Source organism: Suncus etruscus, chromosome 11 (genome assembly GCF_024139225.1).
Source record: "Suncus etruscus isolate mSunEtr1 chromosome 11, mSunEtr1.pri.cur, whole genome shotgun sequence".
NCBI classification, from domain to species: domain Eukaryota; kingdom Metazoa; phylum Chordata; class Mammalia; order Eulipotyphla; family Soricidae; genus Suncus; species Suncus etruscus.
The window spans coordinates 1894970-1921255 of record NC_064858.1 but is presented as its reverse complement, the minus strand read 5'-3'; the positions used below and the strand labels follow the sequence as shown (position 1 = coordinate 1921255).

Sequence of the window (26286 nt, the reverse complement as noted above, 5' to 3'; positions counted from 1 at the left end):
TGCCTTCTGCTGAAATATTCCTGGGGAGTATTTGAAGCAGCAGTCTGCACTAAGAACATGGCGTCTTAGCGGACCTTCTGTCAGTCCTCCGCTAGAAATAGAGAAATTCCTTTTCATGGTGCGATACTTGCCCTCATGGATGTCTGTAACCCCCTGGGTGTTTCTGGTCCTCTCTGGGGCTGGGCCTGTGTTAGGTATGTTCCAGGGAGCGAGCACCCAGGAAAACCCAGAGAAACTCAGCTTTGGTATGAGCCCGACCTCAGTGACTCCGAACTCTCCTTGGGTGGCTGGGGGACTAGAAGGAGGTTGTCTCGTTCACGGTGCGCGGGAGCTCTGCCGGCAGATGAGATTGTCCTGTTCACACCAACTAGAGCAGGACAGCCACGGTCTCCTTCCTTCCTTCCTTCCTTCCCTCCCCAGTTGCTCACTTGCTCGAAGGCATCTGCTTGGTCAGGGTTCATAGGTTTGCCTGAAAAGTGTCCGACTTAGGGTCTGGGTTGTCTACACAGGAGCTGCTCTTGGCTGAGCTCGAGCCCCCGGGGTGGGGGTCCGTCTAGTGCAGTGAGAGCTAACCTTTTTGAGCCCAAACTGCCGCACAAAACCAAAGAATTTCCTCAAAGTGCCAGCATGTCAATTAAACCTTAATAACAAGATTTTAGTATCTAAAAACTATGTGGCACGTGCCGCGTATCTTAATTGCGGACCCTCCCATGTGCCAGCTAGCTGCAAGACCTTTGCGCGCCACCGCTGGTACGCATGCCATAGGTTCGCCATCGTGGGTCTAGTGCCTCGTGTGGCTCTCCCTCCTCCACAACACACTCACACAGTTTTGGGGTTCCGTGAGGGCCAGTTGACACATCGCTCTCACACTCCTGGTTACTTCACCCAGACTCCTCTCCCTCAGTCCTTCTGTGTCAAGGACTCCCTCAAAGTGTGTCCCTGCATCATACTCCTCCCAGGCCCTTTGCTGGCTCCTCGGGTCACCAGCAGGGCTGCCTCCTCATGAGGTGCGTGGGTGCGTTTTCCATTAAGGAGTTCCCATGTGGATGTTTGCGACCCCCTAGGACCCTGCCCGCAGGGTGGACTGAAGATCACAAAGTAATTCGTGGGTCACGAGCGGGATCCGACCTAAAAAGGAGGAAAGAGGCTGAGAAAGAAATGAGCTCAAGTCAAGCTGGCTGATAAAGAGCTAAGGTTTATTGAGAGGGGGCTAGTTTTTATATATGAGCAAAATACGAAAGTAACAGTCAGTACTTTTCCATGACATCTGTAGGAAAGTAGGGGGGTCGTACAGCATACCCTTATATCGTACAGACATTCTTTCACAATGGTAGCTTAACAGGATGTGATCTTGTCTTAGCAACTCGGGTGGTTTACTGGGACATCTGACTTGTTTGGTTAACATTTCTTTTAGGTCCAGGGGGTAAATGCCACAGCGGCCACCTGTCACAGGCCTTAGGTTTCAGGCATCAGAGACTCCATTTTGCTCTCTAGCTCTAACAGCCTCCAACAGATGTTGTCATTCCGTTCCGTCCCAGCCTGTTGGGTTTAGCTATTCGCTGTGTGCGATGCAGGGTCGTTGAGGTGGGGGCTCCAGTTCTGTGGGGAAAATGGTGGAAACCCAGAGGTTGTCTGCTGTGGTCGCTTGGCCAGGTTAAGGGGCTTCATGGGACAGTTTTGATTGTCACTGTGGGCATGAACAAGCAGAAGGTTGCAGGAATTCAAGGTAGTCCTTATTAGCAGGTCCTATAGTTCTACTTTCAGTGCCAGGGGCTGAGGCAGTCCTGGCTCACCAACGGCGTGTGGCCCTTTCTTTTTGTCTCGACTCTGAGCAGAAAGCGAACCTCGGGATGCCGGGACTGACCAGCGTAGCTCGGGCATCATCCGCCTTCATACAATCAAGCAGATCATAGACCAGGTATGTTTTTTGAGCCTGCCTCCACGTGAGCTGTGGATGGGGGCCAGGACTGGGGTCGGGGTGCGGGTGGTTGAGAGTTGAGGGTAGTAAGTGAATGCTAAGATTCCTAGTACACATGAAGAAAATTAGGCCTAATTAATAGGCCTTGAAGTCACGTTAGGCAATGAGCTATGGTGGCAGCTAGAGAGAAACCCGAACTCCCCACACAAAAGAAATCACTTTCAAGGAAAGAGCATCCTGTGTCAGGAGCTTTTATTTTACAGAAGCTTGTCTAGACACATGCCACTTAGGCTGCCCCGTAAACACTGGAGTTTCGGCCTTGGGGTGCCATTGGGAGCACCGGGCTCTTGTTTATCCTCTCTTCGCGGGCACAGTGCCCCAGCATTGGATTTGTTGTTAGCACTAACTGGTTCAGACGTTGATGTTAATTGGGCCAGAAATCCCATTGAACGAACTTCTGATTATGGATTTTTCCGCTGTGGTTTTGAGCCCAGTTAAGTCTTGGGGAGGGAGGGAGGGAGGGAGGGAGTGTGGCTAACCGGAGAGAATAGTGTTGGGGTGAAGGCACGGCCCTGGCATCCACTGACCTTTCCTGAGCCCTCAGCACCCGTGGTCTTCCTGAAAATCTGCAGGCATCACCCCTGAGCCCCACTGTGGAGGCCCAAACCCAGGGCTGGGGCTCAGTGAGCTAGCGAAGGTGGCTCCCAGTGTGAGGTCTCATGTTTTATCCCCAGCATCACCCCACATGCCATTTCAGGCATCCTGTAACTGAGCCCATAACCAAGCAGGAAGAGAGGGGCAGTGAGGGAGGCCCACGGGCGTCCCCTTCACCAATTCCGTCTCCCCCCTTTCTCCCCTTTGGACTGGCAGGACAAGCATGCTCTGTTGGACGTCACCCCAAATGCTGTGGACCGTCTGAATTACGCCCAGTGGTACCCGATCGTGGTCTTCCTGAACCCCGACTCGAAGCAAGGTGTCAAGACCATGCGGATGCGGCTCTGTCCCGAGTCTCGGAAAAGTGCCCGGAAGTTGTACGAGCGCTCTCATAAACTCCGCAAGAACAACCACCATCTTTTCACAAGTGAGTGCCTCTGGGCCTTCTGGCTTCAAGGGGGAGGCTGCTCGCGGTCAGGATTCAGTCTTACCCGAGCTCCTCAGAAAGGTGCCCATTAAGCCAACCAACAGCTTTCCAAAATGGGGGTGCCAGCCTCGAGGCCCCGAAGTCTGAGGGCTTGAGGCATCTTGTGGCCGGTGGACAAGTGCTTCCAGAATAGACCGGTTCTAACCTTCAAGCCCTAAGCCGGTGTCTCCATTTGTTTCCAGCCACGATCAACCTGAATTCGATGAATGACGGCTGGTACGGAGCGCTGAAGGATGCTATCCAGCAACAGCAGAACCAGCTGGTGTGGGTCTCTGAGGGCAAGGTAAGGGCTGCCCTTTCTGCCTCTCCCAAGCAATCAGGAGAAGCCCCAGGCATTTCCTGTCTAGGGTGAAAAGATCAGGCACAGTCTGTGGGAGACCTGGAGCCTCCCTGACTTGAAAGTTCTCGAAGTGTTGTCGTTTTGCCTTGGTTGCTTTTGGTTTGGGTCCAACGCCTGGCCATGCTCGGGGCTTGCTTCTGGCAGTGCTCAGAGGGACCCTGTGTTGTGCCATAGATCAAAACCATGGTCACCGGGTGCAAAGCAGGCACCTCCCTCCTCCCTCTGGTCTCCCTGACCCGCCCTGCAGCTGCTTTTCAGGGGAGACCAGAAAGGCCAGGCGTATCTGCCTCCTGACTGGAGGGCTGGAGCCTTGCTGTGGGTTCTCTCTGAGGATTGGTTGGGGGCAGATGGTTCACCTCACGGTGCAGACCCCCCCCCCCAGAAGCGGCTGTAGAGAGAGGGTGGAGCAGCTCATTTGGATCCCCATAAGGAATCCAAGTGTGTCTCTGTCCTCTCAAGAGTCGGAGGAAGGGCCGAGCCCTTTGCTCCAGCATGTCCCCAGCTCCTCCCTGTTTCTCCACAGCCTGGGATTTGGGACAAAATAAATAGTGCCTCTTTTTTAGCGTTGGCTCTGATTCTTTCTCCATCCAAACAGCCATGTTTCTGCCGTTGGTCCTTTGGGCAGTGGGGGGGCCCTCTGGGGCAGGAGAGCTGCAGGTGAGGGAGCTCCCATTTTCAGTGTGTGTCGCCTCAGATCTGTACCTTCCTCTGTTCTGGTGGCCAAGGTTTTCGTCTGTTTCTTGTTTCCTCGTTGCCTGGTTTTTGTTGTTGCCTCTGCATGGCTCCCGCTACCCATGCCTGGCTGAGCTGTCACGGTGGTCCGACTGCATGCTGCATGCTGAGACTCCATGCCACCCCCGGAACCAGTAGCACCCAGGCCCAGAACCGGGGGTCTCTGGAGCAGGGCATGTTCGCCCCAGGGAGCGGCCCCAGCAGCCGGCATATGGGGTTCCGGGGATGCATTGCACCACACTACCTACTACCTATCACTGAATCTTGCTCCTGTGCGTCTGACACGCCGCCCCACCCTCGGCCTGCCCCTCCGCAGCCTCTGCCAGGCGCGCCTCCGCGCAGTCGATGTGTCCTTGTCTGGGAGGGCTGTGGGCCGTGGGGTTTCATGTTCTCTCCTGTCTTCACGCAAACCCTTCTTGGCCGAATTCTCGAAGACCGAGCATCCCTGGAAGGGAGGGGGCGCAAAGGTCAGACTGAGAGGCCTGTTCTGTTCTGTAGCCAGGAAGGTTCTCTGCCTTCGAAGCGCGATTTGTTCACTCCTTCCGTCGAGTGCCGTCAGTCAGACCAGACTCTGAAAACTAAGGTTGTCGGCATTTCCTTTGACTCTCCTGAACAGCGCCTTGAAGCTGATCACAAGGAAGGGATTCTCCTTTCTAAGACTGCCGGCTGGGAAGGATTCCTTTCTGAGCTCTGGTGTCGGGGAAGATTTCTTTTTGAGTTCTGACGCAGTCTTGTGGGCTCCCTGCTCGCCCAAGCCCTTGGTTAGCCTGAGGCCCCCTTCCCACTGGGCCGTGTCTGTCCATTGGCTGCTCCTCCTCCTCATCTGCTGCTCCTCCTCCTCTGTGCTCCAGAGCTGAAACCAGGCAGACGGGCAAGCTGAGGCTCTTCTCGCCAGGCTTCCTTCAGGAGCTCGCTGGCAGACCCCTAACCAGCCCAGAAAAGCTTCCTTCTCTGCAACGACCTTTGCGGAGTGTAGAAGCCAGGGAGGTTTAGGTGGGCTGGTCCCTGTTGGGACGTGGGTCCTCGGCAACCCAGAAGGACCCCATCTGGAAGGGGCATCTGGAAGATTCCACCTAGGGACTTTCTTGGCAGAGTCAGGAAAGTACCCGTGTGCTTGTGGCCTTCCTTCCACCGACTGACTCACTGTCTCTCAGCCACATCTTCCAGACCGTTGGGTCCAGTTGGTTCCAGGCCCTCTTTGCAAACACACATCCTGGGCCCCCTGTCGGTGGCGACTTTGATTTCCTAACCTCCCCGTCCCCCGCCCCTCCCTCCCCCCCAGCCTTCCCTTCTTTCTCGTCTGCTTGGAAGTTCACCCGGAAGGCACTTGCCCCTCTGTTCCTTGGACGTGACTGGACCAACTGCCTTTCACATGCCCTCACATGTGGGCGACATGCCTCTGTGGGAAATGAGAAGCCAAAGACACGGTTTCTGCAGGGTTAGGCCAATGCCAGCCTCTGTGCAGACTCCCCACATCTGTTGATCTCGCCCCACTCTGTCTCGGGTGCCTCCACCTGCATTCGGCCCTGTATGCGTCGTCCTGTCCGTGTCCCGTCTGTCGGCTTCGCTAGGCTAGTGGCAGGCTCTCTCCCCCCTTGTCCGGCTGGCACTCGAGTGGCCAGCAAGTTGCCACGCCTGCAGGGCCTGCCTGTGGTCTATCCTTGTCTTTCGGGGCTGGGCCTCTCCCTCCTCCTCCAGCCTCCTTCATCCAGCCCCTTCTGGTCACAGCCGGCACCTGGGGGGTGTCCGCGGTGCTGGCCCAGCCCCCCAGCTCTTTCCTCACCGGCAGCTCCTCTCTGTGAGAGCAGGGGCAGCTTCTTCCGTGCATACTCGCCTTCTCGGCTCCCCCGGGAAGGGCAGACCCGCTCTCCCGAGAACTGCTGAATAAAACTCTGATTTACTTTCATTTGACCCAGGCGGACGGTGCCACAAGCGATGACCTTGACTTGCATGACGATCGGCTGTCCTACCTGTCAGCCCCGGGTAGCGAGTACTCAATGTATAGCACAGACAGCAGACACACGTCTGACTATGAAGACACAGACACAGAAGGCGGGGCCTACACTGATCAAGAACTAGACGAGACCCTTAATGATGAGGTGGGGACTCCCCCGGAGTCTGCCATCACCCGCTCCTCGGAGCCTGTCAGAGAGGAGCCCTCTGCAACGCAGCCTGACAGCCAACCCTGCCCTCCTTACGCTCCGCAGGCGCTGCCGCTGCCCGGCCATAGGCTAGACTCCCCCGGATTTAAAGCACCCTCGCTGCAGGTAAGCGACCCCCCCAGCGCAGGGGAAGCGTGCGCAGCTCCCTGTCCCCCCTGGAGAGCGAGCTCGGGTCAGGTCCTTCAGGCGAGTCCCGGGGACCCCGCACAGTCTTTTCTGAACCCGCGGCTTGGTGCCTCGCCTGGCCGACGAGGATGCGCGGGAAGGTCTTGGCCGACAGGAGCCCCCATTTTCCTTCCATGTCTTGGACCCTCCCCAGACAGCAGAAGCCTCGTCCGTGGCCCCCTCCCTCTCGCCTGACACAAACCCTCCGCCCCCTGCCTCCGGGTGGGTGTACCCCGAGGAGCCCACCCCGGCTCCTGCCGCCACACAGCCCCCGCCAGCTGCTTTCCGAGGGCCCCATGCCGAGGCCGCTCCCACATTCGGACCCCCGGAGCCGTCCGTGTCTCTGCATGCAGACCCGGCCCAGGTACCCGCACGGCTGCCTTCTGCACACCGCACCGGCGTTTGGCTTCGCCCGTTTCGTTCCCTCTGCTTGCACACTAAGGGGCTTCCCATGCCTCCCACAGCGTTTCTGAGCACGGTTTGCATGGCTTCCGCGGTTGCTGACGCTCCGAACCAGCCTGCCTTCTCGTGGGAATCTGCGCTTCCTTGATTTATTTATTTTTTATTTTTTTATTTTGTTTTTTTGGGTTTGAGTGTCCCCGGAAACCTCACCCTTCAACCTTTAGTCAAGGCTCACCGTTCAGTTGTTGTTTTGCAAATGGCGGTGTCTGTAAATTCGCTTCGTGATTTTTGCCATGATAGTCAAATCATGCGGAATCAGTCGGTGGCTTGGCGCATTGGTCTCTCGCGATTATTTTCAACTCACTTTCCCTTTAGCACTTGCTGAGCCTGCAGCGGAAATCCGGGCCTTTCCCGAAAGCTCATGGGTGTTGTCTGGCCTCTCTCTCCTTGGCCAGAGAGGAGCGAGGTGGAGGCAGGCAGCCCGCCCACCGAGCTCACACACCCTCGTCCTCCACAGGTCTACAGGAAGGACCCCTACTCCGAGGAGCTGCTGAGGCAGAACCACATACTGAAGCAGTCGGCGGGCGGCCGTGCTGGGCAGAGGCCCGACAGGGAGCCGGGTGTGGGCCATGGGCTGGAGCCCCCGAGCCTGTACACTGAGAAGCCGGCCGGCAGGGAACCGGAGCTGGCTGTGCCCAGATATGAGGGTGGCTACGCCGAGCCTGGCACCCGAGGCTACGACCCACGCTGCGAGGATCACTGGGCCTACCTGGATGACCGGCAGTCCCGCTTGCCGAGGCCGCCCTTTGAGGCGCCACACCCGCGGGACCTCGACGCCCGGCCACACCCTGGCGAGCCCTCAGAGCACCCCTACTTCCCCCACTTTGAGGAGCCTGCGCCGCTGCCCTACGACAGTCGTGCCCGCTTCGAGCAGCTGCCCAGAACCTCCACCCTCCGTCCGGAGGAGGTACCCAGCAGGTTCCGGCCTGAAGCCCAAACCTATGCAGCCGTGGGCCCCAAGGCCCCAGAACCGAAGCCACCTCTGGAGCAGTTCCCCCGGGGCTACGAGCAGGCGCCCGCCCAGACGCTGCCGGTGAAAGCGACCCACTACGAGCCTGTCCACGGCACAGGCCTTCCCGTTACACCGCCCCGGCCGGATGGGCCCCCTGCCGGCGCCAAGCCCCTGCCGCCACTGCCTGCCTCCGCCGCCACCCCCGAGGAGGAGGAGGACCCAGCCATGAAGCCGCAGTCGGTGCTCACACGAGTGCGGATGTTTGAGAAAAAAAGGTCCGTGTCGCTGGAGAGCCGGAAGGACGAGAACCACCTGGCCGGCGTGAAGGTGAGGCCTGCAGCGTGGCACGTGCGCGCGAGGGTCCCTGGTACTGTGGGCTCTAGCTCACTGGTTATTGCTCTTGGGACATGTGTGTCTCTGTCCTTCCTGCAGTCTGTAGAGGCGGTGTCCAGACCTGTCGCAGCCCCTGTCGCTGCTCCAAAAGCCACTTTGCAGAACCAGCTGAGTGACCATGACAAGCCCCTGTACAGGTGGGTGCCCCCCAGGTGGCCAGACAGGTTGGGCCAGGTAGCACGGGAGGGCGAGAAAGGAGAAGGTAGGGCCCTTGGGGCCGGAGTGATAACGCAGTTATAGGGCGTTTGCCTTGCACACTGCTGACCCAGGATGGACCTGGGTTCAATCCCCGGCATCCCATGTGGTTCCCTCAAGCCAGGAGTGATTTCTGAGCGCATAGCCAGGAGTAACCCCTGAGTGTCACCGGGTGTGGCCCAAAAACTAAAATAATGTGTGGCCCAAAAAAGCACCCATCCTCACAACACCACTTGCGCCTGCAAGAAGTACCAGCCTGCTGGGGAACGTGCCTGGCAGCCACCCACACTGGTGCTAAGGCCCTGGAGGTGGTCAGAGTGACATTACACAGCAGACATGCTCGAGGCCGTCAGACTGGCAGGGAGAGGGACGAAAGTGTTCCTGAGCCAGGCCCAGCACGGCCACGCCTGCAGCTGAGCTGCTGGGTGGCTCCGTCAGATTCGGCTAGCCCAGGGCCAGCGGAGGGTTGAGGTGAGGTAGGGCCCCATTCTGCTAAGATTCAGCCAGTTCCAGAGCAGTGCAGGGGCTAAGGGGGAGGGTCCCAGGCAGAGGCTCAGGCCGTGGATCTCGTCCATCTCCCAGCAGAATCCCGGAGCCTCAGAAAGCCCACCCGAAGCCCCCCGAGGACATCGTGCGGTCGTCGCTCTGTGACCCCGAGGACGATGAGGAGTACTACCGGAAGCAGCTCTCCTACTTCGACCGCAGGGGCTTCGACAGCAAGCCCACCCACTTGCCTGCCAGCCATGGCCCGGAGCCGGCCAAGCCTGCCCACCCGCACCCACAAACGATGCCGGGTTTCTCCAGCTACACCTCCAAGTGAGTCCCAAGCCTGCGCAACTTGGCGCCTCCGAACATCGGCCCCTCTGGGCTGTGACCTCATGGCTTGACATGGGAGCAGCATTCTGTGGTGTAGGGACACTGTATTCCAGGCACAGTGAAAGCGAGCCTGGAAGGGAGAAAACCAGTGGGTGGCTTGGGCCTTCATCTCTGTGGTCCTAACTCGGAGTCCAACTGCTGCTGGCCCATAACAGAGAAACTGGCACTGCAGGGGCACCCTCCTGGCCAGCACCCCAGCCCCCCTGTGGGAAGGCAGGCACGGATGGGAGGCGGCACCCAGGCTCGGGAGGGCTGTGCTGATGGGAGGTGGGAACCGAGGTGGCCATGTTTGTGTGATCTGTACATGACACCCGATGGGATTCCAGGGAAAGGTTTGGGAAGGTCCTGGGGTTCACACACATCTGAGGCCATTTGGGATTCACATAGACACGTGGTCCACATGCGTGAGGCCCATCTGGGGCCTCTTTTCTTCTTTCTCTCCCCTCTTCCCCCCATGCACAAGTCCATCCTGGTCAGAGAGCCACTCACAAACACAGCTGCTACTCAGAGACGTCCCACCCTGAGGCGTCACTTCCAGCACATTTGTGGTCCTGCTTCCACCCCTGCCGCCGCCACCATGCCTTTGCACCACAGAAGACAGAGCCGGGGACAGAGGGCTCAGCCCTGTGGTGGGGACACGGTCTGGGCTGCGTGTGATGCGTCCCCGGGCCTTGGCGACCATGGATGCTCGCAAGGCCCGGCCCTGGGTATTCTAGGGTATTCTCTGGGGCCCTGTCTGGAGGAGCTCTTGGGAGGTCGTGAGCAGGGAGGTCTCCCAGAGAAACCAGCAGAGGGCTCGATAGAAGGGCTCCCCCCCACTAGTGCCTCCAGGCTGCGCAGACACGGATGGTTTTGTCCAGTGAGCTGGGACGGTGCCCTGGGAAGCCACCGGGTCTGAGGATTCTCTGAGCAGGGCAGGGAGGAGAAAGGAGCCAGAGTGGGGCCGGTGTCTCCCCTGAGGAAGCAGCAGCTTTCTAAGACTGAATGTAGACTCCAGAGCTCTTCAGATTCACAGAAAGAAAGGAGACGAGGGCAAAGGAAGGCATCGCTGCACCGCCCAAACCCCGGGTGAAAGTTGTCACCCTGCCTTGGCTGTCAGCCATAGGAGAGGCATCCGTAAGACACTGGCCCGGGCGCACACTCCGCAAGACACGGACGGACAGATGGACAGGACTGGGTGGGCCCGGGAAATCATCGGCATCCCTGATAACAGAGAAACGTTAGTCCCGGCAACATCAGACACCACCACCGCCCAGGAGCCCCCCTTGCTCAGATGGGCACGCTCACAGGCGAAAAGCAGGCCCTGTGTGTGACCTGGAAATTCTGCTACCTGGCATTTGCCCCAAGATGAACAGAGTCTCTGGGGAGGATCCAGGCTGTGTCTGAAGGGCAGGGACAGGCACTTAGAGCAACCCTGCCTTCCATTCAGTGGGTGACACGCAGCTGTGGCTACAACCTTGAGGCACCACTCTGTGGTAGTGTGAAGCAGGGCAGAATGAGGAGGCCAGTGCCAAGCATCCGGCCTTCCCCCGGGGCTGTCAGGAGCCAGACCCTGAGCACAGGAGAAGCCCATGGCCGGAGCGATGCTTCCTAAACAGGGTGGGCATCGGGGAACGTGGCACCTGGCATGGGGGGAGGCAAGGAGCAGAGCTGCAGACGTGCGACCCAGTGAGATCAGAGTGGACACCTATGGCCCCGGCTCCCTCTGCCACCCCCGTCCCAGGGTTACTTTGGGCGCTGCCCTCGGACCTCTTAGGCCTCAGGTCCCACCAATGCTGCTCCCCTTGTTTCTGCCACTTGGTTCCTTTGGTCCAAAGTGGGTGATATCAGGGGGTGTTGCATTAATAATGAGTCCTAGTGTGGTTGGATGTAGGATGGATGATGAGGCCTTTCTCTGCCCAGCCCGGCTCCTACAGCCCCTTTGGCCCGTGGGTCTGTGGGTATCAGGGTAATAGTGAGGAAATGATCCACAGCAGTCAGATGAAGTTGCAGGCTTTATTACAAGGCTCTAACCGCCATGTATATGTCTTTCTTTGGGGAGGGGGGTGTTTGAGCCACACTGGTGACGCTTTGGGGTTACTCCTGGCTCTGTGCTCAGAAATCGCTCCTGGCTTGGGGGACCCTATGGGACACCAGGGGATTAAACTGCAGTCCGTCCTAGGCTAGCATGGGCAAGAGACGCCTTACCACTTGTGCCACCGCTCTGGCCCCACCCATGTGCATATCTTACATGGCTTCTAAGCTAAACAGCCTTTTCGCTTCCATCCTGTCTCTGATCTTCCTTGCTGCATCTGCCTGTCCCCCCCCCTCCCCCAGGCCACTCTTAATTATGAACCACAGATTCCCTCCTAGGGGGTACCTCGGGCTCACTCGCTGCCTGTCACTGGCAGCCAGAGGGCAGCTGGGGGTGCGTGACAGTGGTGGCGGTGGCCAATGTGGCCCTGACTTCCAGTTGGCTTTGTGAGTGTCTGTTTGCTTCCGTCTTTTTCCGTGGCTGTATCATCCCCTGGACTTGTCAACTCTAAAGCGGTGGCTGCCTGCAAAGGAGCGCCAGGCGGGAGGGCAGGCATTTCCGTGAGATGGCCCCGTGTCCTCTGATGACCAGTCCTCGAGCTCTGGGGCGGGAGCAGGGTCCCTATGCCAGCCCAGAGGGAGACAAGGTCTGCCCAGCCTGTTGCCACACGTGCTTGAAGTCGCTCAGCTCAGCCCGGCAGGTGTGATGTGGGCCTCTGCAAAGCTTCCTCAGGCTCGGCCTTCGGCGACGTTCAGTCCATCAGGCAGACAGTCCAGAGCCTCGAAGGAATCCAGCAGTGTCTCCTGCACCACTGCTCAATGGTCGAAAGTGTCCCAGGGTCCACTGTGGGAAACGTGGCCAACACTGGTCTCACTGCTTATTACTGACCGGGATTATTATAATTGTTGCTATACAGGACCAGGGCCTGTGGGCTTTGCTCAGAATTCCGCGAATGTAGTGGAGATCAGGCTCAGGTGGCCCAGGGCTGCAGTCTGAAGACTCTACGGCTGCCAGGACCCAGTTGTGCAAGGCTCGCTGGGGCCCGTGACCACCCAGGGACATCACCACGTAGCAACAGCCTGCCCATGACTGAGAGGGAGGAGAGAGAAGAAACTAAGGGACACTTTTTGTTCCTCCTGGGTCTGAGGCCCACTGCTGCCGCTCGAGGATTTCAGTGAGGAGAGTTAGAAGGAAATTCACCGGCCAGAGGTGGTGGGGAGGCCTGAATTCAAAGAAGAACGAAAAGTTGAACAAATACTGAGCAGGCAGTATTACTCCGATGCTTTATCTCTGGCCCCCCACAAGCCGGCAGGTGCTGCTCTGGCCACTTTTCTGCGTCCCCCAACAGTCCAAGCTTTTCTTTTTTTCTTGTTTTTTTTTTTGCTTTGTTTTTGTGTCACACCGGCAGCACTCGGGTTCCTCCTGGCATTATGCTCAGAAATCGCTCCTGGCAGGCTCGGGGAACCATATGGGATGCCAGGATTTGAACCACCTTATGTTAGAATTGGCTGCATGCGAGGCAAACACCCTACTGCTGTGCTATCTCTCTGGCCCCCCAATGAGAGTTCTTGTTTTTTTTTGTTGTTGTTGTTGTTTGTTTTGGGGGGGTTGGGTCCCACCAAGAGCTCTGTGGTTACTCCTGACTCTACACTCAGAAATCACTCCTGGCAGGCTCGGGGGACCATATGAGATGCTGGGATTCGAGCCACCATCCTTCTGCATGCAAGGCAAATGCCCGACCTCCATGCTATCTCTCCGGTCCCCGAAGTTTTTCTTTTTATACCGGTATGACAAGGACGCGTGTCCAAGCCCAACTGCCGACCAACAACCTGCAACTGCCTTAGACAATGGCCGGTATTCCCCCCAAACCTGACCTACGCCGGTCCCCACTTTCTGGGTGTGGTATCAATCAATACTCGAGGCTTTCTGCTACCTTGGCCACTCATGGAGCGGTGCGTGGCATAGCGCGATGTGGACTCGGCCAGACAAGCTTCCTGTGCTCCCCAGAGGATGTCCCAGGTGTCCACGTTTCCGTGTTCCGCCTCGGCAGTGCTTGGGCCTGAGTGGGGCTCACGGGGTCTCGTCTCCATTCCCCACAGGGGCAAGTCTCCTGAGGCTGAAGCCGTAGAGCGACCCTTCGGTGAGAAGCGCCCGGAGCCCCTGCAGCCTGCACCCCCGCCCCCGCCCCTGCCGTCGCAGTACACGCCTGCCTCGAGCCTCACCTTCCACACACTCACCAAGGGAGTCCACAGCGAAGGTAGGTGCCGTGTCCTCAGGCCTGGGGGCTTTGCTGCAACCTGCCTGTGCCCGCGGTTCAGTTCGGCCACTCTGCAGAGGGGCCCTTGCGCGGGGGCCATGGTGCAGCCCCTGTGGCCCAGCCCATGTCTACAGATGGCAGAGGTGCTTCCTGCAGAGGGTGATCTGGCCTGCCAGCGCATGGGCGTTGGCACAGGGTCCTTCTGGCTCCTTATCCACAGTGGGGACCCTGCCAGCTAATCCAGGAGCTCCTGTGGACCCCCCCTCCTTCCTAAAGTTGGGGCCCCTCAGAATGCCAACTGTGACCCCCACCTGTTTTCCAACTTTTCTCAGCTTGGCCCCAATGTGCCCCATGCCCAGCCTCCCCTTCCTCCAGCCGCTGCCTCCCTCTCCAGTCCTTGGGGCTTTTGCTTGGCTCCGGCTGGTTCTGGCATCGCCAGCAGTCTGCCCGCTGGGGTGGGCGTAGGGTTCCCCGTCCCGGGGGGCTGAGGGCCGGAGGTGGCAGAAACTCCCCTCTACCTTCCAGGGAGCTCCGTCTCGCTGGAGCTGCCGAACTCCTTGGCGGCCAAGCCCGAGCCGCCCCCCGCTCAGCTCAAGCCGGCCATCTTCCGCGCCCCCAGCCGCGACGCCGCCGCCTTCTTCCCTCCCAAGAGCGGCTCCTCAGACAAGGCGCCTGTGAATGGGGCCGAGCCCGCACACAAGGCACCCGCGTACAACCGCTTCACCGCCAAGCCCTACACCAGCTCCGCGCGCCCCTTCGAGCGCAAGTTCGAGAGCCCCAAGTTCAACCACAACCTCCTGCCCAGCGAGCCCGCCCCCAAGCCTGACCTGTCCCCCAAGGCTCCCAGCTCCGCGCAGCCCGCCGACTTCGACAGTGGCGTGGAGACCTTCTCTCTGCATGCCGACAAGCCCAAGTACCAGCTCAACAGCGTCAGCGCCGTGCCCAGGGCCATGCCCGTGAGGTGAGGGGCTGCCCGCACGGCCAGGCCCAGGGCCACTTCGGCGGGTCTGTCGGGCCCGTCCAGCCACACCCGCCTCTCCCAGGGAGCCCCGGCACGGGGGCCAGCTGCTCGGCAAGACCCCAGCCCCTAGGGGTGGGAGGGATCCGGCCCCACTTAGGGCGGCAGTGGGAGGCACTGCGTCCCGGAGGCCCTCACTGCTGATCGTGTGCTCCAGCCCTTCCGCCGTGGAGGAGGACGAGGACGAAGACGGGCACACGGTGGTGGCCACCGCCCGGGGCGTCTTCAACAGCAACGGCGGGGTGCTGAGCTCTATCGAGACAGGCGTGAGCATCATCATCCCCCAGGGCGCCGTGCCCGAGGGCGTGGAGCAGGAGATCTACTTCAAGGTCTGCCGCGACAACAGTCTGCTGCCCCCGCTGGACAAGGAGAAGGGTGAGCGAGGGCCCCGGGTGGCAGGCGGCGCCTCCCTCCCAGCCTCCCTCACCAGGGGCCAGCCCGTAGAAAGGCCTCGGGTCCCTGGGCTCCCGACTGGGCTGCTCTGCCACCCCAACTAACTCCTGCCCTCACTCCTGCCCCCGCAGGCGAGACCCTGCTGAGCCCCCTGGTGATGTGCGGGCCACATGGCCTCAAGTTCCTGAAGCCCGTGGAGCTGCGCCTGCCGCACTGCGCCTCCATGACTCCTGACGGTTGGTCTTTTGCTCTAAAATCGTCCGACTCCTCGGCGGGTACGCGCTCTCTGTCGGGCTCGGGCTCGGGCTTGGGGCTGGTGGTGATGTTCGGGCTTCCTGGCTGCGCTCTGCTTGCTTCCCTGCAGCTGTGGGCGGGTCGCCAGGATGAGGGTCTGTCTCTTTCTTGGGTCCAGCGGTGCTATGCTGGGAGAGCCTGAGCTGAGGGCCACTGCTTGCTCGCTTGCTTGGGGGTGTTGGGTTCCTCGGCCCAGCCTGAGAAGCAGGGGCATCCACCGTGGCCCTTCGCGGCCTTGGTCCACTCCCGCCACCATCCAGTGACATGCTCGTGGCTGGGTGCTGGGCCCCTTTCGCTCTTCTCACTTCCGGTCACGGAGTCATGGGCTGGTGGAGTTGCCTGATTCGGGGCTCCTGCACCCTGACTCCAGTGAGGAGTCCTGGCCCGGAGGCAGAGGTGGGCAGATGCGGACATCTGCGCCGTGCCCAAATGAGGAGGTTCCTATCCGCTCTCAGCCACGACTCCAGAGTACAGGCATCAGCATTTCCTGAGCTGACACATCTGGTCCCGTGGGGAGCTGTTCTCTCTGGGGCTCTGCTCCCAAGGGCGAGGCCTAAGCTCAGTGGGTCGGGTCCTCCCCGGGCCGGGCAACACACACCCCCACTTCACTAGGCCTCGGGCCGCCCTGGTTCCGAGCATGCGTTCTCAGGGCTTCCTCCTCCTCCCAACTCCCGGTGAGCGACCCATGGGGACTGCGCTTCCCCCGGCTGCTGGGCCGGGCCGGGGCAGGCTGGAGGGAGCTGGTGGGGTCTGGCCCGGGCCTTCCTGAGGTGACACGCGTGCTTCTCCTCCTAGGTGACCCGAAAACTTGGCAGAACAAGTGTCTTCCCGGAGACCCCAACTATCTCGTGGGCGCCAACTGTGTCTCCGTCCTGATTGACCATTTTTAACGCCTCGCAGCTAGGAACCCGATTAAATAATGTGAACCTGGGCTCGGCCCAGCTCTTCCACAATCTCAAAGGAACCACTGTCTTGCCCCTCTTCCTTAGGCTGTCCGTCCCTGGGGCGCTGAGCACACGCTGTGGCACCGAGGTGGGCCGGGGGACACCTGCCCCGCACCAGGTGTCCGGCCCCGTGCCCATTTTTGTACTTTTGTACGTTCACTGCTCCCCCTCACCTGGTTTTCGTTACTGTCCCGGCCTGCCCTGCCGGCAGTGGGGTTCCCTGGTTTGGCTCCCGCAGACTTGCTTCTGGCCCTGGCCGCTCTCAGCCCGTCTGGTCGTGCACAAAGCAATGTGTGCACCTTTGGAGAAATCAGAGGGGTCGGTTGAGCGAGAGCATGGCCAGGCCAGCAAGGGGGACCAGGAGTGGGAAACAGGGCTCGGCTGGGGGCCCAAGGCCCGTGACAGTGTTGACTGACGGCGCAAATGCAGTTTCCTTTGGGGGCCACCAAAGCCTGCGAGTCCCCACCGCCTTCCCCCTCTCGGGACTCCCCTGGGAGTCTCCCCGTGTCTAGCCCAGCACATGCTGTATCATGGACGACAGACATGGAGCAGCTGGACACTCGGGGCCCCCAGAGCTGTTGAATCCCCCGACACCCCTGGAGAAAATAATGGTCTGATTTGGGGGGCTTTTTCCTGTGGTCTTGGGGTACAGTGCGGGCCGTGGCTGCGCTGTTCTTGGCTCTGCCGGGGGTCTGTCTTGCGGTTTCCAGCTGCCTGTACATAGGCCTGCTCGTTCTGTTCTGGTTTGTAAATTAACTTTTATAAACTCCACCTTTTTTATACAGAAGCAAAACCAAGTTTCTTAAGGCTACCTTTGTATTTCCTCCTGTACCTCTCGAGCCTTGAACTCTGACCTCTGCAGCAATAAAGCAGCGTTTCTATGCCACACACAAGGTCATTTTTTAAGGAAAAAAAGTGCACAGAGTTGTTACATTTTTAAGAGCTGTGTTTAAAAAAAAAGAGAGACAGTTCCTCCGAATTCTCTAGTTTGGTTCAAACTGTAATTTGTGATACATCGCTGTGCCCTAAAGTGTATTTTTTTACTAATAGACGATTTATTACGGCACATCTGCACGGTTTCTGTTGAGGTAATACAACACTACATTCTGTTAATCATTAGGAGTGTCCGGATTTCTTTGCAGTTATTAAAAAAAAAAACTCAAATTTCTAATTCTGCAGAATAAAACTTTTTAAAATAAAGTGCTGGCTTGTCTGCTTCCCCTTTGGCTCTGCCGTCCCCAGATTGGGAGGCCCCGAGGTGTCCGCTTGGGAGTTGTGTCTGGGATGGACTGTCCGAGAGCTGGGGGTTGCTGGTGTCGCTCTGGAGAAGAATCAGGGTTCCCTTGGACCCCGCTTTAGCTTGGGCTGAGGTGATCACATGCATGCCAGTGAAGGGCATTCACTTGTTCTGATAGACGGGGTTTCTGGACACCCGAAACTGCCCACTTTTGAGGGGCCCACATTTGGATGCAGTTTTAGAGTACGTGAGTATGCTTCACCCCTCTCCCCCCAGGTTCCTGTCCCCACGAACGGCCCTCTTGGGGTACAGAGGTGGACATGGCCAGTGTGGAGCCTTGAGTCTCACGCTGAGGCAGTGAAATGGCAGCACTGAGGGCCTCCCCCTTGTGGAAACGCACCCCAGCGCTCTCTTGGCTGCTCGTCAGCCCCCACGGGCCCTACAAGTGTCTCTTAGGATCCTGCACAAAGACCTCAGGTGTGTGTGTGGGGGGGGGGGAGAAGGGCCTGCTCGGCCGCCCTGACTTTACCAGGGGTAACCAGGGGGGGTCCTCACGTCTGGCTGGAGCCCCCAGATGGCCAGGAGGGGTCTGACTTTCTGTTTCTTTCTTAGGGGCAGGGGACCATGTTTCACTGCAGGGTTGGAAAGTCCCATTTTCAGCTTGCAGGAATTCCCGGGACACAACGCATGCCGCAGCTCAAGCCTGAGTCTGTGTCGAGCTCCTAATGAGCACGGGTTTGACTTTTATCATCAAGTGCTTTGTCATCAGGGAGGGGCTCCCAGCTCTGTGCTCTCGGGGTCTAGTGAGTGCCATGCTGGGGCTGGAACTCAGGGCTTCTACATGCAGGGCCTGTGCTCTGCTGATTGGGCCACCACCGTGGCCCTCCTGCACCCAGGCTGAAGGAGCCCTGCTCCCACCCCTGGCTTGATGTGGCTCAGTCATTAGCCTGGCTGGCCCCAAAGCATGGCCCTGGGCAGAGAAGAATGTTTGTTTGGTGCTGGCTGGCTGGTTGGCACCACGTCCTTGGCTTATGCCCTGAGAATGGCCTGAGCCTGAAACCAGTTTTCTCTGTAAACAAACCCTCGTGGCGAAGGCCTGACCCGGGCAGATCTGTCACCAGGTAGGTGCTCCCCATTTTTCTCCCTCAGTCCCACCCCACCCCCAGCCTCCACCCCTGGGCGGTTCCAGGGCTGACCTGAAGCCCCATTGTTCAAGGCTACAGGCCCGTTTTCCAGTGCCCCTTGGCCCCATCGAAACGGGAGTGGCTGTGGGGGATGTGTGCGAACATGGCTAGAGTTTGTCCCCTTGAGTTCGGGGTGTCCTGTGGAGGCAGTGAGCCTTGGCACGTGGACACAGCAAATGAGGGGTGGTGGGACAGGTGGGACCAGCCACAGATGTGGGTGTCGGGGTTCAGGTGCATCCGTTGTCCAGGGCCACAAGTGCACTGCCAGGCAATGCTTGGGTGGCTTCTTATTGACTCACTGTTGGAGCAACTGCTATCTCTGAATGTTCTTTTCTTGCCAGGACGTCGTCACTGGAATCGTGATGAGGCGGGCTGGGTATCCCTGCCCCCCCCCATTGTTGGTGGGGGATGAGGTGTGGGTGTGGGACCCTGGGAGAAAATATTCCTGTTCCCAGAGATGGGGGAGAAGACCCCTAAGCAGTTCTGAAAAAGGGACCCCCTTTTTGGGCAGGAGCATCCCACCCACCACCTGTGCTTACTGAGACTTACAGCAGAGGGTCCTGTCCAGGAGGGGACTCAGATTTGGAATACATATGGGACCCCTTCAAAGGGCAAGGAAGCCTCCAGCCCACTTCACCCCGAGTCCCGAAGTCTGTCCTTCCACAGCCCTGTGTTTGCTTCCATTGACGCCTCTCACTGGGATGACCGACAGAGCTCTCGGGGACCACCTAGGCTCAACACCCCGCATGGCACTGCGGATGACGTTCTAGGGAGGCGAATCCTGGGTCCTCAGCCCTGGGCAGGGCCATTGGGCACCTTGAGGCCAGTCCCTGGCTCTGCCACCCTGAGCAGAAATAAGCAAGTCCCTCCCATCTCTACACTCTGGCAGAGTGAGGGTCACCCCCAAATCTACTGCTGTGTGGCACAGAGGACCAGGCACTGCAACTGAAGGGTCTCTGCCTCCCAGTGTGTCTTTATTCTACTGGTTTGGGGTTACCCCTGTCGGTGCTCGGGGGTCACCCCATGTGGTGCCAGTAATGGGATTCCCATATATGTTCTTGGCCTGCAGAGGCCTCCCCCAGCCATTGGCCCCGGTTCTTCCTCTTCCTCCTGCCGGTGGTGTCCTCTGCTCGGGGTGGGGGCTGGCACCAGGTTCCCCTGACCTGCTGGGTTCCTGGTGCTCCCACCGCCACAGCCGGGCACCTTTTACGTGGCCACAGACCCTGAGGTCTTCACACCTTCACACGGGTCTGCTCTGTGACACTCAAGCCCACACATGCCCAGACTGAGGGGCTCACCTCCCTGCCACCATCCTTGTCTGAGCCCCACAGCAACGATGTTGGCAGGGGCCTATTTGTGGTCCATGTCTGTGCCAGAAACATCAAGCACCAGTCACAGTGGATCTGCCTGTGGAGCAACAGCCGACAAGTGCAACCACACGCATGTCTGCATGTCCATGTGTTGATGTCCGAACAACCTGTGTCCATGGCCCAGAGAGGGAGATCTCGCTTCCTGGAAAGGGAACCCTGATCCTGGGATTGGTGCAGGAAAATGAACCCCTTCAGGAACCACATGGGCTCCATCCAGGGATGCCCAGATTTCGATTAGAAAAACAAAAGCCGCAGGCCGGAGAGATAGCATGGAGGTAAGGCATTTGCCTGGCGTGCAGAATCCCAGCATCCCATATGGTCCCCCCCTTTGAGCCTACCAAGAGCGATTTCTGAGCGTAGAGCCAGGAGAACCCCTGAGCACTGCTGGGTGTGACCCCTCCCCCCAAAAAAAGCATAAACCGATCTGAGAGGAGGAAACCAACAAATCATTTATTTTATTTTACTTTATTTTGGTTTTATATTTGGCACTGCTCAGGGGTTACTCCTGGCTCTGCACTCAGAAATGGCTCCTGGCAGGCTCGGGACCATATGGGATGCCAGGGATCGAACTTGGCCATGTGCAAGGCAAACACCCTACCATTGTGCTATCTCTTCGGCCCCAATGAATCTTTTTCTGACCTTGGTCCGGGAGCAGCTATTTCTTACTTTGCTTCCTGCCTCAACACTGGGCTTCTGGGACTCCTTGAGGTGAGTGTCCGCACAACCCTAGGGGGCTTTGTGGGTAAGCCAGGAAGGGGTAGGATGGGGATGGGGGAGCGATACGAAGGGCCTGGCCTATGGGGTGTTTTCAGGGACATGAGTCATCGGGGGAAGGAGCAGACCGGGCTGGCTGAGGAAGCCCCAAGTCAGACCTTGCAGGGAGCATCCCAGGCGCCCGGGCATCTGGGCTTCTGCAAGGTCCGGCCAGCAGGTCAGTGGCTCCCTCTGGTGGTGCTCGGTGAAGGAGCAAGCCCCCTTCTCTTCCCTTTGTCCTACTTCTTGATTTTTTTTTTTCCTTTGGTTTTTTATTTTTTGTTTTTGGGCCACACCCTGCATGCTCAGAAGTTACTGCTGTTTCTGTGCTCAGAAGTCGCTCCTGGCAGGCTCGGGGGACCATTTGGGATGCCAGGATTCAAAGCCGGGTCCGTCCTGTGTTGGCTGCATGCAAGGGAAACGCCCTACCGCTGTGCTATCTCTCCGCCCTGCTCATAGTATACTTCTTTTTCATATCCCACAAATACGTATTGGCCCTTCCTAGTCTATCTTTCCCTCTGAGTCATTTCACTTGAGCATAATAATCCCAATGTCCATCCACATGGCTTCGTTTTTCCTAACAGCACCGTCCTATTTTGTTGTTTAGATATTCCATACTTTCTTTATCCCCTGGGCTGTTTGGGACACTTGGGTCATTTCTGGCTATTTTGAACACAGGAATGCAGGGGGCTTTTCTGCAGGTGTTTTGGGTCCCTGGGTCATATCCCTCGAAGCAGTATTGCTGAATCAAATGGAAACTCAATTTCTAGGGTTTTTGCTTTGTTTGTTTAATTTTTGTTGTTTTGGGCCAGACCCAGCAGCACTCAGGGGTTACTCCTGGCTCTGTGCTCAAGAATCATTCCTGCAGGCACAGTGGACCCTATGGGATGCCAGGGATCAAACCCGAGTCTGTCTCAGGTTGACCTCATTTAAGACAAATGCCCTATTGTTGTACTATCATTTTGGCCCTGTTCTTGCTCTTTTTGATATGTGCCGCGTGTGTGTGTGTGTGTGTGTGTGTGTGTGTGTGTGTGTGTGTGTGAGAAGTGGTACCTATTGCCATTTTGCTTTTCTTTTTGGGTATAACCAGCGATGCTCAGGGGTGACCCCTGACTCTGTTCTCAGGGATCACTTCTAGCAGGGCTAGTGGGAAGGCATATGGGATTCCAGGGCTTGGAACTTGGTTGACTGTGTGTACAGGCAAACACCCTCTCTGCTGTTCTATTGCTCTGGCCACTTTAATTTTCTTTTTACATTTCACACTCTCTGGACCTCCTGAGACACAACGAGAGCAGCCAGTCCATGAATCCGTCTGTCCACCAGCCAGTCAGTCTTCTGAAAGTTAGTCTGTCTCTCCACTGGTCCACCTGTCAGTCGATCTGTTCCTCAGCCAGCCAGTCTTCTGGGAGTTAGTCCATTTGTCCACCAGTCCATTCATCAGTTGACCTGTCCCCCAGCCAGTCTTCCCGTCAGTTAGCTTGTCTGTCAGTTAGCCATGGGCATGGGAATCCCACCTCAGCGTCATTGTGAGAAAATGTTCTCATCTCTCAGGCAGATGTTTGTATTTGATTAGGGGACAAGGTCACACCAGGGTCAAACTCGTTGTTTGACTGTCTCCAGGGAATCATGAGTTAGTTGCTGGACGGATCCTGGCTCCTACTCCAAAGGCAGGTGCAGGCAGAGGGTACACTGGCTCATGTGTGCAGAGGCGTGCAAGGGCTTCACAGGCTGCACCTTATGGACGGCCGGGAATCAGCCACCTCTCGAGCGCTGCACGGGCCTCTGGGGCCGCTCTGTCCACCGCCTTGAATCCTGGGAAATGTGGGCAGGTCTTTGTGGTTCCTGAGACATCCACACTATGCAGCTTGTTGCTACTCAGAGGAAGATTTTTATTTATTATTTATTTATTTATTTTTGGTTTTTGGGCCACACCCAGTAGCTCTCAGGGATTATTTCTGGCTCTGTGCTCAGAAATCACTCCTGGCAGGCTTGGGGGACCATGGGATGCTGGGAATTGAACCTGGGTCCATCCTGGGTCAGCCTCATGCAAGGCAAATGCCTTACCTCTGTACTATCTGCCCCAGAGGCAGGTTGGGATTTAATGTCTTCTCTAGAATTCTCAATTTCCCGCATTTTTCTCAATGAACTTTTATTTATGGCCATGCTCAGCGATGCTCAGGGGTTACTTACTCCTGGCTCAACACTCAGGAATTATTCCCGGAAGTGCTCAGGGGACCCTAGGAGGTACCGGGGATGGAACCTGGGTCTGCCGCATGCCAGGCAAAAAGCCCTCCCCACTGTGCTATCTCTCTCCCCGGCACCTTTGCAGTACACTGAGTTGCTGATCTCAGCTCGATATTTATTAAGGACATTTCAGAGAGTGTGGGCTAATTTTTATCCCGCATCGAATTCTTGACAGATTAGACCGAAACAAAACTGCAGCTGCAAGTATGTCTTCAATTTATCTAAATGTCATTGCTGTTTTAGAATAGAGGATAGAAACACAATTCGGCATCCTGTGGGTGCAGCTCAGTGGGAGAGCTCACGCTTCTTTGTAGGAGTGAGACCCTCAGCACACTCGTGGCAAAACACTATTGTTCACACGTGTCTTTGCACTATCGTTTGGCAACGAGAAATACTAGTGGATTTGGTCTGCCTCCTAGCATTTGCTATCTTTCTTTCGTTTTGTTTTCGGGCTACAACTGGCAGCGCTCAGGGGTTCCTTCTGGCTCTGGACTCAGAAATCGCTCCTGGCAGGCACGGAGGACCATATGAGATGCTGGGGATCGAACCAGGGTCCGTCCTGGGTCTGCCGAGTGCAAGGCAAACATCCTCCCACTGTACTATCCCTCCAGTACTTTTTCCTTTCTTTGGGCCACACCTGGCAGTGTTCAGGGCTTACTCCTGGCTCTGTGCTCAGAAATCACTCCTACCGGGCACATCTAAATAAATATCATTCAAGAAAAACCAGCTTTCTTCCCTTAAAAAAAAAAGTTATGCACCTGCTATTTATAAAAACCAGAATTTGGAAATAAGTTCTGGACCTAATAAATGAGTGGGCAAGAAATTGGGGCCTCTAGACCATGGAACACTTCAGCTGTAAGAACGGCTGCAATCGTGTTTTGTTTCGGGGCAAGTTCAGGGGTTACTTCTGATGGTACTTGGGGACCATATGGGATGCTGGGAATCTAATTTGAGTCCATCCCATGTTGGCTACATGCAAGGCAAATGACCTACTGGTGTGATATCTCTCTGGCCCCAGCATTTGATATCTTACTTCTGAAGCAATGATAACGTCCAAATGTTTGTTAAAAGCCCCAAACTACCTCATAAAAAAAAAAAAAAAGGCTGACACTTTTATTTGGAACAGTTCCACCGGAATTCCACTCATCTTCGGTGTCACCTCCATGCGAAGGTCATAACAGCGGTGAGCATTAGGCACTGTATTTTGCCCAGAGGAAGCCTGGCAGGAAACTTCGTCCTGAGGGGCCTCGTTCTGGAAAGCTCTGGAAGATTCTTGGCATGCCTGGCCTCTGGCCCAGCGGCGACGTGCCTGTGCGGCTGGGCTTGCTCTCTGTCCCCGTCTGATCAGAAGGTTCTGGGCGACCAGGATCATTCCCATAGCTGTTCTCCGGGGAGAGTCCGGGCCTTCGTGGGGTGTGGAGGGGGTGGGGGTCTCGGGAAGCATTCCCAGTCACCCAGGAGGTTAGACCCCCCCCCCCAGCAGCGTCTCAGCCTTTCAGCACAGTGCTCAGAGTCGCCGGTACTGACCTCGGTCAGAGCTGAATCATGCCCAAAACAGTGGTCCCCATGACAGCCCATCCTCCTCACAGCTTCACAGGCACCGTTTGCTGTTACTTGGGCCTCGGAGTCTCATCTGGCAGCTCTTAGGGCTTGTCTGCTCCTGCTCTGTGCCTAGCTAAGGCCACTCCTGGTGGGTTTGTGGGCCCGAACCTGAGCCAGCCATGTGCAAAACCTTAACCACTGCCCTGTTTTGGGGTCCTGGAAAGGCAGAAGTCTTGTCCACATACGTGTTTCATTGAGGTCACATACATGTTTAACCACATACGTGCTTCACCCATGTTTATGTTCCAGACATGTTTAACTCACACGTAAGTTTCATCAAGCGTACTCTCATCCACACGTTTCACCCATATGCATGTTTATCCTTTCATATTTCATTGACACACAGGTTTCAGCCACATGTATGTTCAACCCACACATGTATGTTTCATCCATGTGCCCATCTCAGCCACATGCATGTTTAACCACAAATACTTTATCTACACATTTTACCCTCATGTACGTTCCTTTCACACATGTCTCACCCATCTGCATGTTTTCTCTACATATTTTGCCCACAGGACAGGAGAAGTCAGAGACATGGGCCCCGTAACCATGACCAGCTGAGAGTGGCCTTGGCCCGATGGCCGTGAGCCCCGCCCTCCAGCAGCTCTGACCCCCCCACCCGAGCCTCCTGGCACAACAGCAGGGGTTCAGGTCCAGCACACACAGGCCTCTCTTGAGCACCCAACCAAGAGTCTGTGACCCTGTTATCATAACACCCACAGCAGGGAAGGGGAGATGGAACTGAGTTCCCCCCAGGAGCGGAACTCGGCAGAAGGGCAGGATGCTCGGGAGACAGAGGTCGGAGAGGCGGGAGGGTGTCCCTGGAGCTTCCCCGGCCAGACTCACGAGAGGTGGTGGTGGGGGGCTGTGGTGAGGCAGGACTCGAGGGGCTGCGAGTGGGTCCTCACCTATGAAACATCCGCCCGTAGAAAGTATGGGAGGAAAATCAATAACATTAGAGGCAGAAGCAGGAAAGAAGAGAAAGCCAGCAATTATCTCATGAATCTCGGACGTACGTCAGCATGCGGGATTCATGGGGCGATGGTTTCCAAGATGCGTGTAAGTCTAGAGAGTTAGTGGGGTCACGCATGTTTATGGGTGATGAAGGACTGAGACTTCTCTGTCCCATGTACGTGTCTCTGTGCTGTGCATCTGTCCCACTTGTTAAACACCGACGTGTTGGTGGCTGTAAGAGGGGGAAGGATTCTCTATACACACACACACACACACACACACACACACACACACGAAGACACACACACATCCCTTTCATCACTGAGATCAGAAGCATCTAAGATCAGGAGACACCCCCCCTCCCCAACAGATCAAGGCTCACTGGAAGGCTTGGGGCCTGTGGGAAGGGCTGTAAAGGGGGTCAGAGTTTCAGATCCCACAGGAATTTTTTTATTTTTGGGCCACACCCAGTGACGCTCAGGGTTTACTCAGGGTTTACTCCCGGCTCTGTGCTCAGAAATCGCTCCTGGCTTGGGGGACCATTTGGGACGCCGGGGACCGAACCACCATCCATCCTGGGTTGGTTACATGCAAAGAAAATGCCCTCCTGCTGGGCTATCTCTCCAGCCCTAGGAGCCTTTTATTTTTAGCTTTTGCTATAGAAGCACCTTCCACCAGGTGCT

The 26286-nt window shown here is 57.2% G+C and overlaps 1 protein-coding gene across 1 annotated transcript in view; it reads left to right on the top strand.

The window, feature by feature from the left end:
• TJP1 (tight junction protein 1) overlaps window positions 1-16222 on the top strand; it is a 140835-nt gene extending 124613 nt beyond the window's left edge. The window contains exons 17-30 of the mRNA XM_049782664.1: window positions 1836-1918; window positions 2789-2999; window positions 3242-3342; window positions 6048-6230; window positions 6339-6398; window positions 6613-6822; window positions 7378-8199; window positions 8305-8402; window positions 9043-9276; window positions 13450-13607; window positions 14133-14568; window positions 14783-15000; window positions 15150-15293; window positions 16108-16222. Of these exons, the coding sequence (XP_049638621.1) occupies window positions 1836-1918; window positions 2789-2999; window positions 3242-3342; window positions 6048-6230; window positions 6339-6398; window positions 6613-6822; window positions 7378-8199; window positions 8305-8402; window positions 9043-9276; window positions 13450-13607; window positions 14133-14568; window positions 14783-15000; window positions 15150-15293; window positions 16108-16202 (3053 nt within the window). The 3' untranslated portion in view covers window positions 16203-16222. The remainder of the gene's footprint in view (window positions 1-1835; window positions 1919-2788; window positions 3000-3241; window positions 3343-6047; window positions 6231-6338; window positions 6399-6612; window positions 6823-7377; window positions 8200-8304; window positions 8403-9042; window positions 9277-13449; window positions 13608-14132; window positions 14569-14782; window positions 15001-15149; window positions 15294-16107) is intronic.
• Window positions 16223-26286: the final 10064 nt, after the last annotated feature.